This window comes from Rhinatrema bivittatum, chromosome 5, assembly GCF_901001135.1.
Source record: "Rhinatrema bivittatum chromosome 5, aRhiBiv1.1, whole genome shotgun sequence".
Classification (NCBI taxonomy): domain Eukaryota; kingdom Metazoa; phylum Chordata; class Amphibia; order Gymnophiona; family Rhinatrematidae; genus Rhinatrema; species Rhinatrema bivittatum.
Genome location: NC_042619.1, coordinates 125,933,134 through 125,945,685, shown reverse-complemented (window position 1 = coordinate 125,945,685; position 12,552 = coordinate 125,933,134). Strand labels below are relative to the sequence as shown.

Sequence of the window (12,552 nt, the reverse complement as noted above, 5' to 3'; positions counted from 1 at the left end):
TTTGTTCTTGAATAACTCTGAAGAATGGCACAGGTTTCTCAGTAATCCTTTCAACAGAGTTTTTGAATTCATTATAAATTTACTCTTTCCTTTGCTCATTCTGGGGAATTTGATAGTGTTGAGTATTGGAAAACTTTTTGACTTTTTATGCTTGGGTACTGCAGGTGGCACACCAGGTTAAGAGGCAGTGTCTTGTGAAACTTTCTCTGTCTCCATCTGTTGGAAGGGAGGCAAAACCCAGGAGCCTGAACTGATCTATGGTTTCAGGGAAAATAAAGATACACTAAAAGTAAGAACCAGGAAGACAAATACAAAGACAATCTTAAAAGGCCATTTTGCCTATAGAATAGGCTAAAAAGATGCAACAGTCAGGCTTATTGGAAGCACTGTAGTACAGGAGATCCAAGATCAAATTTTTTATTTAAACTAATTTATAATGTCTAAATCCATGTGAATGATTCTTTTGACTACTCGCTGCTATGCAATATCTACTTTATGTGACTTTGTTGCCATGTTTTAAAAAATCTGTGAATATGATATTGTAACCCACCCTGAATGCAGGAAGGGTGTGCTAAATATGTTTTAAATAAAATAAATCTTGTGGTAAGGCTATAAGCATTTGAACAGGTCAAGGAAGTGACCTGCACACTTGGACTACTGGGAAAAGCTGGCAGTCATGGGCAACTCAGAAGATCTCCATAAACCAGAGTGGTATTCAAAGAGTTCAGCCTCCAAATAATGCAATCTCTTCTACCATTAAGTCACTTGAGGACCTAGACTACCTGGTCTAACCACAGGAGAGAAGAGAGAATGTGTGCACATATATCAAGAGTCGGAGATAAAACATAGAAACATAGAAATGACGGCAGAAGACGACCGAATGGCCCATCCAGTCTGCCCAGCAAGCCTCACACATTTTTTCTCTCATTCTTATCTGTTTCTCTTAGCTCCTTGTTCTATTCCCCTTCCACCCCCACCATTAATGTAGAGAGCAGTGATGGAGCTGCATCCAAGTGAAATATCTAGCTTGATTAGTTAGGGGTAGTAGGGGCAGTAACCGCTGCGATAAGCAAGCTACACCCATGCTTATTTGTTTTACCTAGACTATGTTGTACAGCCCTTGTTGGTTTTTTTTTCTTCTCCCCTGCCGTTGAAGCAGAGAGCCATGCTGGATATGCATTGAAAGTGAAGTATCAGGCACATTTGGTTTGGGGTAGTAACCGCCGTAACAAGCCAGCTACTCCTCGCTTTGTGATTGCGAATCCTTTTTTTCTTCACCCCTGTCGTTGAAGCTATGCAGGATATGCGTGAAGCATCAGTTTTTTGTTTTTGTTTTTTTTTGGGGGGTTTTTTTCCCCTGCCGTTGAAGCAGAGAGCTATGCTGGAAATGCGTGATGTATCAGTCTTTCTCCCATGCCGATGAAGCAGAGAGCCATGCTGGATATGCATGGAAAGTGAAGTATCAGGCACATTTGGTTTGGGGTAGTAACCGCTGTAACAAGCCAGCTACTTCCTGCTTTTTGAGTGCGAACCCTTTTTCTTCTCCCTTGCCGTTGTAGCAGAGAGCTCTGCTGGATGTGTGAAGTATCATTTCTTCTCCCCTGTCATTGAAGCAGAGAGCTATGCTGTATATGCATTGAAAGTGAAGTATCAGGCATATTTGGTTTGGGGTAGTAACCGCCGTAACAAGCCAGCTACTCCCCTCTTTGTGAGTGCAAATCCTTTTTTCCATTACCTCTTGCTGTTGAAGCTTTGAGCGATGTAGGAGTCACAGTAAGCATGTGTATGTTTATTTAATAAGGGTATTGTGTCAATAGCCATCGTTCTGGCGAGTCACCCACTCTTCATTGGCGGCCTCTTGACTTTATGGATCCGCAGAGTGAATGGGTGGAAAATATGCTCTACTCATAACTCGAGAGTCTAAAAAACTTGCTTAACGTCATGCTATTTTTGGCTTTACAGAAGTTACTTGTGCCATAGGTTTTGATCACAAAATAGTTCAATACTAAGAAAAGGAATGAGTTATTGCCACTAAAAACATGTTGCCTAATACAAACCAACCTCCTTTTTGATGACTATTTCCTCTCTCTTCTCCATGTTCTCTTGTTCTAGTTTCATGAGCTCTCTTTGGATCTTTTGACGCTTCATTTCTAATGATAACTCATGGACATAATCGTAGTTAACATCTCCATTATCAGAATCTTTAATAAAATGAAAAAAAAAAAAGAGATTTGCATTTTTAAAAATACTTTATAGGATAAACTTCTCCATCATGTCCCCAAAATACCACCCACTTGCCGATAAATCTCTTGAATAACTTATGAAAAACAGAACAAAGAAAAGATTAAATACAACAGGAAGTAAACCCTGCTCAAGGACACATAGGAAATGGAAGTGGTGGAACCTCAACCTTTGTTTCCTAGTTTCACAGCTCAGTTGTAAACTAAGCTGGCTTATGCTACTTTCAACCACTGAACATGGAGTACAATAGTTATAAAAAGACAATTGCCTAGGCTGACAGCCCAAGTCTTCCAGAGCTTGCAGAATTGCCAAGCTGTCTACCCTCCCTTCTGCCAAGTACTTTAACCTGGAGCAGCAGTGGGAGCAGAGAGACAGAGTGATTATCTGGGTTAGAACCTGGCTGAGAGAGAGATGACAAAAAGTAGTGATAAATAGAGTTTATTCATTGGAGTCGGGCATTACTAGAAGTGTGCCTCAGGGATCAGTTCTTGGACTGGTTCTTTTCAACATTTTTGTGAGTGATGTAGCAGAAAGATTGTTGGAAAAGGTTTCTCTTTTTGCTGATGATACCAAAATCTGAAACAGGGTAGGTAGCCAGGATGGGGTGGAAAACATAAGGAGGGATCTTAGCAAAGCTCGAGGAATGGTCTAGAGTCTGGCAGCTAAGACTGAATGCTAAAAAATGCATTTAGGTTTCAAAATTCTAAGGGAGAGGTATAGTATTGGAGGTGAAATTCTTCTAAGCATAAAAGAAGAGTATAATCTAGGAGTCATCATATCAAAGGAACACCCTGAGGTTCTAGAGGTTCCACTGACAAGTCTATTCAATCATTCTTTAGAAATATATAGTTCTAGAGGACTAGAAATGGGTATTTACTTACAATTTAAAAATAAAAATATCTTGCAGGATCTACTGTCCTTCGTCAGGTTCCATAAAAACAAATAATCCAGAAAATATCAAGTACAAGACAAAATTAAGACTAGATCTTCAATCAAAACCACATGCACATCAGCCATTTCAACACTCACCAGTAGGTGGCATAATAAACAGCTAGCATCAAAAAATATCAAAGAACTCTCAACTTCTACCTTTGGTTCGGATGTGAACCGGTATGATGTATCCACTAATACAGGGATAAAAAAGTTTTAAAATAAATAAAAAAATAAACTTGAAGCCCCAAAAGCCTGAGAGAAAAATAAAGTTTTCAAATGTTTCCAAAACAGACAAGTACAAGAGAATACTCAATTAGTTTGGAAGGTTATTCCACATAAGAGAACCAGCCAGAATAAAGCAACCTGTCATGGTTCTGAGAGAGGACTGACATCCACAATCAAAGGGACATCAAGCAAACTCCAGCCTACTGACTATAAACTAAGAAACAGTATGTACATGTTTAATACCATGCTAATGCTTGTTGGAGCCTTCCCTTCTCAGAGTTTTAAACATGTTGGCTAAAAACCTTAAAACCGAATTTGCCTACTGAAGAGGTAAGAAACCAAAATAGGAGAAATATGATAACTAGGCTATACTCCAGTTAAGATGCGAACAGTTGCATTTTAAACAGTATACAAGGCCCTGATTATATTCATAGGTAACCCCACATACAAGGCACTGCTGTAATCAAGATCTGATAAAGGAAAATTGGTCCTTACCTGCTAATTTTCATTCCTGTAGTACCACGGATCAGTCCAGACTCCTGGGTTTTGCCACCCCTCCAACAGATGGAGACAGAGAAGTTTTAACGGACTCCGTCCTATACCCCTGAGGTGCCACCTAGAGTCTGTCAGTATTTCACTGTACCCAAGCAGAGAAAAGTAAAACAGTACAACCAAAATTTCCTCCCCTCGTAGAGCAGAGGAAATGAAAAACTAGTAACATGAATGAAAACATGCCCATTCTCCTACCCTTTGAAGGTGGGCACACAATATCAAAATGCACTGAATAAATCTGCAGAATATGAACATCAACCGGCCGAGCGGACTCTCCATTTCTCCATGGGTGGGACTCTGGAGTGATCCGTGGTACTACAGGAACAAAAATTAGCAGGTAAGGACCAATTTTCCTTTCCCTGTACATACCCGGATCAGTTGTCAGAAAGCTCTGTTGTTAAGCTGGTAATTAGCAATCTATAGTTATTTAGAATAGTTGTGGGTGGATCCTTGGACCAGTGGCAGGTGACCACGCCCTCGGGGGAAATCCCAAGAGGGACCACTGGTCAAGCTTAGTGTAAGAGACAGACACACACTAGTTCTTTTATTAGACAATATAGTAAACCACCAGAGGTGGCAGTAGTGAGCTGGAAGCGCCCGGCTGGGCTGTAGTCCCTCATGTATTGAACAGTGATCCCAGGGTGGCTGAGCTGTAGAGAAACTAAGACAGTGAGTAGAAAGTCTATGCAGTGTTCTGGAACAAGTCCTTGATGGTAACACTCACACAATAGTCTCTTAAGGCAGCCCAGGAGTTGGTATGCATTAGGCCCTTGAGGAACGAGTACCTGTACCCAGGGAAAGCTCTGAGAGATAGATGGAAACTCACAATGTTGTAAGCAGCGATGACTTCTTAGCAGAAGTGGTATTCAGGAGCAAGTCCGGGACGTGGGACGTGGGCCCTCGAGGAGCGAGTACCGGTTCCGGACTGCGACCTGCAAAGAAAAAGAGAAAGCGAGGCCCCCGAGGAGCGGGTACCTCTAGTGAAGTCCGAGGAGGCAGAGTAGCTAGGGTCACGGAGAGCGAATCCCATCCGCAGTGACCAGGAGGAAGCGAACCCTTGCTAACTCGTCTTGTTAGTGAAAACTGAGACCTTAAATATCTGGAGCTGGTGACGTCATCTCAGGGGGACGCCCCTGAGGTTCGCGCCAACGCTGGTACATTAGTCGGGCCGCGCGCATGCGCCTTTAGGCATCTGGTCAACATGGCGGCTTGCAGCGTCGAGCCGATCCGGGAACGCCGGAGGACAGCCAGGAGACACCGCAGCAGCTAGCCTTCCATCAACCCCGAAGGGAGTCGCCAACGAGGTAAGGTGGGCGGAGCAGAGACGTCGGACAGCGACAGACACAACAGTAACCCCCTTCAAAGGGCGGTCTCCTCTTCGGGTACCAGGTTTGAGTTTAAAGATGCGCGAGATGGAATCGACAAATCATCACATATCCACGATAATGGTCTGAGGCTCCCAAGTGTGTACTTCGGGGCCGAACCCTTCCCATCTTAGAAGGTATTCAAAGTCTTGCCTCATATACGAACATCCAATATCTCTTGATTTTGATCTCAAGTCGTCTTCTGCATAGATGACAGGTGGATCTTGAAATTTGAAGACAATTTGCTGAGTATGAGCAGTATCAGATGAAACGTAGAATGCGTTATGGAAATTGACCAGGTGGTAGCTTCAGACGGTAGGTGACTATGCCCCAAACAATGAAGAACTGGGAATGGACCCACGTAGCGAGGAGCAATCCAAAGGGAGAGTAGATGAATCAGAGGTGCTGGGTTGACAACCAGACCTTGTCTCCTGGCTTGAAGACTGGAGCCTGCGCAAGGAGCGCATAGTAGTAACTTCTAGCATGGTCACTCGCTTAAATGAGCATGTCCTTGGTCTGAAGCCACAGTCTATGGAAATCATCAGCAGTGGTTAAGCTGCTGGGGACGTCACTGAAACTTCAGTGGAAGTGGCGATGTTGAGAACGTCCAAAAACCACTTCACTGTTGACAGTCCAGTACATATAGCTGGATGAAAGTTGATGTTGCCAGCGAATACGGACTGAGTAGTTACAAAGAGTATCTTCTTCGGTTCTTAATATGTGCTGTGGCTCATCAGTCACATCCTCCGAATGGAAAAGAGCATAACAGAGATACTCCAAGGTATAGCTTCTGTGAATACGGTATTGATGTTGAGCACCTTCAAGCCATGGTGAACGTTGAAGGCATAAGAAATCAGCAGCAATGGAAAGGGCTGCTGGGGATGTCATAGCGTTTTTCAATAGAGGTGGCGGTGTTGAGAAATGTCCAAAGCCCACCTCAAGTTGTAATACAATAGTGGATCTTCTGAATTGGCGAGAGGACTCTTCAGATATTCCACTAGAGTTTGAGGAGTAAAGTTGCCTCCTTTCCCTGAGTCCACCAAAGCTTCCCTAACCAGGGTGGGACTGAGAGAGTCCCTCTCGGAGAACACTGGCCCTGAAGAAACCGGGCTCTGGGGCCCGGACATCTAGACGGTAATGCCTAGCAAACGTGTGGAGAGATTTCCACGTAGCTGCTCAACAAATCTCCTGTGGCAACACCTGCTGACACCTGCTGACATTCCGCCCACTAAATCACCTGTGATCTAGTAGAACGAGTCCGGAAACCAACCGGAATCGAACAGCCCTGAACTAGGTAAGCCGAAACAATAGCTTCCTTCAGCCAGCGTGCAATGGTGATCCTTGAAGCTTTCTGACCCTTCCTGGGACCACTCCCATAGGACAAACAGTTGGTCCAAAAGACGGAAACCATTCGTGACCTCCAAATAACGTATCAGCACGCATCTGACGTCCAACTGTCCCTAGACTCGGAAGTAGAAAGATCTAGGCCCACCAAGGATGGGAGCGCCACTGTCTGATTCAAATGAAAAGGGAACACTACTTTCAGAAGAAAGGAGGGAATCATTCGTAAAGAAAATTCTTCGTTAGAAATCCTTAAGAAGAGCTCCTGACAAGATAAGGCCTGTAGCTCCGAAACACGCCGCGCCAATACAATAGCCACGAGGAAACGACCTTCAACGTCAGATCTTTCAAGGTTGCCCATGTCAGCGGTTCGAAAGGCGCATTACAAAAGGGCACGGAGAACCAAGTTGAGCTTCCACGAAGGACAGGGGTTCCGAATCGGAGGATGAAGATTTTTAACGCCACGCAGAAAATGAACCACATCCAGATGAGATGCTAGAGCGAGGCCCTGTACCTTTCCCCGAAAACTAACAAGGGCTGCCACCTGAACTCGTAGGGAATTGAAGGCTAGACCTTTTACTAGATCTGCCTGCAGATAGGCCAGAACATCCGGAATAGTAGCCCTGGACAGCTCCACCGCATGGTTCAGGCACCAGTCCTCGAAAATACCCCTAACTCTGACGTAGGCTATGGAGGTAGACGTTTTACGGGACTGCAAAAGCGTAGTAATCACCTCCTCCGAGTAACCCTTACTTCTCAATCTCCGCCTTTCAAAAGCCATGCCGCTAGACAAAAGCGATCTACCTCTGTGAAATAAACAGGACCTTGTCGCAGCAGACTCTGGAATGGATGAAATCTCAGCAGGCCGTCTACCGCCAGATTGAGAAGGTCCACAAACCACGGGCGCTTCGGCCACTCTGGCGCAACGAGTATCATCTTGCCCGAATGAGCCTCGATGCAGTGTAGAACGTTGCCGACCAACAGCCTCAGCAGAAAGATGTACAACAGAATGTCCTTTGGCCAGGGAAGAACCAGAGCGTCTACACCTTCCGCTCCTGGCTCTCTTCGACGACTGAAAAATTGAGGAGCTTTGGCCTTGCGATACGTCACCAACAGGTCCATCGTGGGCCTGGACCATCGGCTGCAGAGGAAATTGAAAGCCTCATCGGAGAGTTCCCACTCTCCTGGATCCAACTGGTGGCGGCTGAGAAAATTGGCCTGCACATTGTCCACTCCGGCAGTGGACAATGTGCAGGCCAATTTTCTCAGCCGCCACCAGTTGGATCCAGGAGAGTGGGAACTCTCTGTCACCACTGGACGACTCAGAGTTCTGCCCTGACGACTGATGTAAGCCACTGTCGTCGCATTGTCAAAGAGAATCTGCACTGATCTCCCCTCTATTAAGGGAAGAAGGGCCTGTAGCGCCAACCGAACCGCTCTGGTCTCCAACTGATTGATAGACTAAGAAGACTCCGACCTCATCCACTGACCGCTCCACAACCGGAGAGGCTGGCATCGGTGGTTACCACTATCCAGGAGGGAATTTCCAAATCCACACCCCATCGTAATCTGGACACAGCCACCAAAGAAGACTGGACCGTGCCGAATCCGTCACGGCTGGGAGCCTGACGAGATCCCAGTGAGACAACAATGCCCTCTGTAGCGGTCGCATGTGGGCAAACACCCATGGAACCAGGTCCAACATTGATGCCATGGACCTCCGGACCTGTAGGTAATCCCAGACCTTTGGGACTGGAAGATGCAGCAAAGAGGAAACTTGCGCTTGCAATTTCGCCACTCTGTCTGCTATTAGAAACACCTTGCCCTGTCTGCTATTAAAGCGCATTTCCAGATATTCCAGAGATTGAGAGGTAACCAGATGGCTCTTTGACACATTGATCACCCAACCCAGGGAGCTCAGAAGTGGTCTCATTCGCTGCACCGAACGCTCACACTCCTCCTCTGTCTTCGCCCGGATGAGCCAATCATCCAGGTATGGGTGAACCAACACCCCTTCTCATCTCAAGGCCACCGCCGCCGCCACCAACACCACCATCACTTTCGTGAAGGTGCAAGGAGCTGTTGCCAGACTGAAGGGAAAGGCCTGAAACTAAAAGTGCAGACCCAGCACCTTGAATCGTAAAATCTTCTGCTGATCCTTGCGGACAGGAATATGCAGATAAGCTTCTATGAGGTCCAAGGATGCCAGAATTCTCCCTTGCAGATGGCTGCAATTACCATACTCAGTCTCCATCTGGAATCGTGGTACCCGCAAGCTCAAGTTCACCTTCTGCAGGTACAAGATAAGACGGAAGGTGCTCTCCTTCTTCGGCACCACAAAGTATATGGAATACCTTCCCTGCCCCTTCTCATCAAGAGGGACTGGAAGGATGGCTTCCAAGCTTATCAGCTTGCGCAGGGTTCTTTCTATCGCCTCTCGTTTGATTCAAGAACAATGCGCCTCCAGGTAAGCGTCGCTGAGCGGACGAGAAAATTCTAAGGCGTAACCGTCCCTTACCACCTGTCTGAAGTAATCTTGACCCACTCCTTGAAAAAAAACGGGACAATCTGCCCACTACCATCACCAACGAGGAATGGGCGCCCGTGGCCTCATTGAGATGATTTACCGGCACTGGTTCCCTGCTCGGAGCCGCCTCTAGAGGACCGGCCAGCTCCCTGAAAGGAACGCTCATGATTTGATGACTGCTTTTGCCCCATGAAGAAGAGCCTCTACCGGTCCAAAACTTCCTCAAGCCTCGAAAACGAGGCCGAACAGGAAAGCTCTTCTTGACGCCCTTTTTTTCTTCTGGCAGCCGATTGTCCTTGGTTTCCCCCAGGGACTTCAAGAGCTGGTCCAAGTCCTCCCCAAAGAGAAGCTTTCCCTTAAAGGGACTGTTACACAACTGAGTCTTAGATCACTTGTCCACTGACCAATTTCGCAGCCACAAGAGTCACCGGGCCGCCACCGAGACCATACTCCTAGCCATGGTGCACACCAAATCATATAAGGCATGCTGCATCATATTGGCACATACTGCCGCCCGGAGTCTCAAAGCTGACACCTCAAACATGCACTTCAATTGAACCTCCAGCTTATGATCCTGGACATCCTTGAGGGCAGTGAGCGCACCGAGGACCTCCTGCAGACACCCGAGGACTCTTGGAGGTTCCAGAAGGCCTGTACATTGACCTCCGCTTAGCTGCCTTCCTGGCCTCATGCATCAGCAAAACAAACCCCGGAGAAAAACCTCCGAGGTCCTCAGCAACTCTCTCAGCGCTACTGGGCACAGAGACCACCCTCTCCTCAACTCCATCCTCACAAAGCTGCACTGCAGGAAAGAGAGACGGAGGAGAATCACCAGAGTCACCAGCAGTTGGAACCCCCTGACTGTGATCCCCCTCGTGAACAGCCAGGCCAGGGGACCCCACCTTGGCCCCCACCATGGAGCACCTCCGGGTCTTCGGACCCTTAGCTGACAGTCCCTCTCTCCCCCGAAGCACAGGGAAAGGGAATTAAGGTGGGCAGACCAGGTACCGCAGGCCCTACAGGGCTCTACCTGCAGTTTCTCCAACATCTCCGACTAAAACGCTGAAAAACTTCCTGCTCTGGGGAAGGCCGCTTCATTGGGCGAACCTTAATGGAGCGCGGGAAGGTCTGCAGTGGCAGGAAACATCTGCGCGCAAAAGGGGCTCTAATTACCCGGAATCACAGTCGGTAACAAGGGGAATCCCTGCCATGGAAGCCCTGAGAAACGCATGGTCAGAGCAAAGACAGTCAGAAAATCGGGCAGCTAAAAACAGCAACAGCTGCCCAAAGCCGTGGGGCGCCTGTGCAATCAGGTCCCGCGGGACACCCTCCTCCTTCCCCCCCCCCCAGAACGCCGGAAAACACCACTCCCACTCCCCCAGCGACCCGGCACTCACCAAATTCACCTGCCCCGGCTCCGCACCGCAGGCTGACTATCCTGGATGTCCCTCGCTATCAAAAATAAAGGAAAATTGGTTCTTACCTGCTAATTTTCGTTCCTGTAGTACCATGGATCAGTCCAGACCCTGGGTTATGTCACCAATCCAGCAGAGGGAGGCAGAGAAAACATTCTAATGACTCTGACATATACCCTGGAGCACCACCTGCAGTCAATCAGTATTGACCAGTATCAAAGCAGAAATTTAACTACTAACATTAACTAGTTATCTAAACAGGAGAACAAATTTCCAACTCACAAATCCTAAATGGAAGCAGAATCCCAAAAAAAAATCTTGGGAATGAACAAGAAAATATTAAGAAAAACAGCATGAAAAGGCAGTTTAATCACCCAAACAGTGAACGAGGGGACTCTCCGAAAAGATAAATATAATACCAGACATAAAGGGTGGGCGTCTGGACTGATCCATGGTACTAAGGAACGAAAATTAGCAGGTAAGAACCAATTTTCCTTTCCCTGTACATACCTGGATCAGTCCAGACCCTGGGATGTACCAGAGCTGATTCAATTAGGGTGGGACCCAGAGAGTCCCGCTCGGAGAACACTCTCTCCAAAGGCTGCCGAACTTGGAGCGTGAACATCCAAGCGGTAATGACAAGCAAAAGTATGCAACGACTTCCAAGTCGCTGCTTTACAAATCTCCTGAGGAGAAACTAACTGACATTCTGCCCAAGAGGTAGCCTGTGACCTAGTAGAATGAGCTCTCAACCCTTCAGGAAGGTCACAATGAGCTAGAAGATAAGCTGAACGAATTGTCTCTTTTAACCGAGCAATCGTAGCCTTTGAAACCTTATGACCTTTGCGAGGGCCACGCCACAAAACAAATGATCAGACAATCGAAAATTGTTTGTAACTTCAAGATAACGCAACACAGCTCGTCGTACATCCAATTTTTTAAGATCCCTAGAGGAAGGATCCAAACGATCTAAACACGGAAAAGCCGGAAGCTCTATGGACTGATTTAAATGGAAAGAAGATACTACCTTAGGTAAAAAAGATGGTACAGTCCGTAATGAAATTCCTGTATCAGAAATTCTAAGAAAAGGCTCTCTGCAAGACAAGGCCTGCAACTGTGAAATTCTATGAGCTGAAGAAATGGCCACAAGAACCACCACCTTCAATGTGAGTCCTTCAAAGTCGCATGATTAAGGGGTTCAAAGGAGCCGAACACAGAGCCCTAAGAACCAAATTTAAACTCCAAGCAGGACAAGGATTCCAAAATGGAGGACATAGATGTTGCACACCTTTGAGAAAACGCACTACATCCGGATGCACAGCCAAGGATAACCCCTGAACCTTACCACGAAAACATCCAAGCGCTGCCACTTGTACCCATAAGGAACTACAGGACAAACCCTTGGCTAATCCATTTTGTAAAAAAGATAAAATATTGGATACAGAAGAGTGAACTGGATCTACTTGATGCTCATTACACCAAGATTCAAAAACCTTCCACACCCTTGCATAAGCCAAAGATGTAGAAGGTTTTTTAGAATGCAATAAAGTAGTCACTACAGCATCTGAATAACCTTTATTCTTTAACCAATGCCTCTCAAAAGCCATGCCGCTAGAGAGAAGCGTTCGACCTCTTCCAAACAAACCGGACCCTGAGACAGAAGGCACGTAAGATCTCGAAATCGAAGGGGACCGTCCAGTGCTAGTCTGACCAGGTCCGCGAACCACGGACGGCATGGCCACTCCGGAGCCACTAAGACAACGTTGACTTGTTGAACTTCTATCCGATGCAGAACCTTGCCGATCAGAGGCCAGGACGGGAACACGTAGAGAAGAACATCCCTTGGCCAAGGAAATACCAGAGCATCTACTCCTTCCGCTCCTCTTTCCCTCCTGCGGCTGAAGAACCGAGGGGCTTTGGGCATTCTGAAATGTGGCCATGAGATCCATTGCCG

General features: G+C 46.8%; 1 protein-coding gene across 4 annotated transcripts in view; it reads right to left on the bottom strand.

The window, feature by feature from the left end:
• Positions 1-12,552, bottom strand: part of ZC3H13 (zinc finger CCCH-type containing 13) — a 230,261-nt gene that overhangs the window by 174,851 nt on the left and 42,858 nt on the right. For all 4 annotated transcript variants that reach the window (XM_029602891.1, XM_029602893.1, XM_029602890.1 and 1 more), the window contains exon 6: positions 2,062-2,201. In XM_029602891.1, the coding sequence (XP_029458751.1) occupies positions 2,062-2,201 (140 nt within the window). The remainder of the gene's footprint in view (positions 1-2,061; positions 2,202-12,552) is intronic.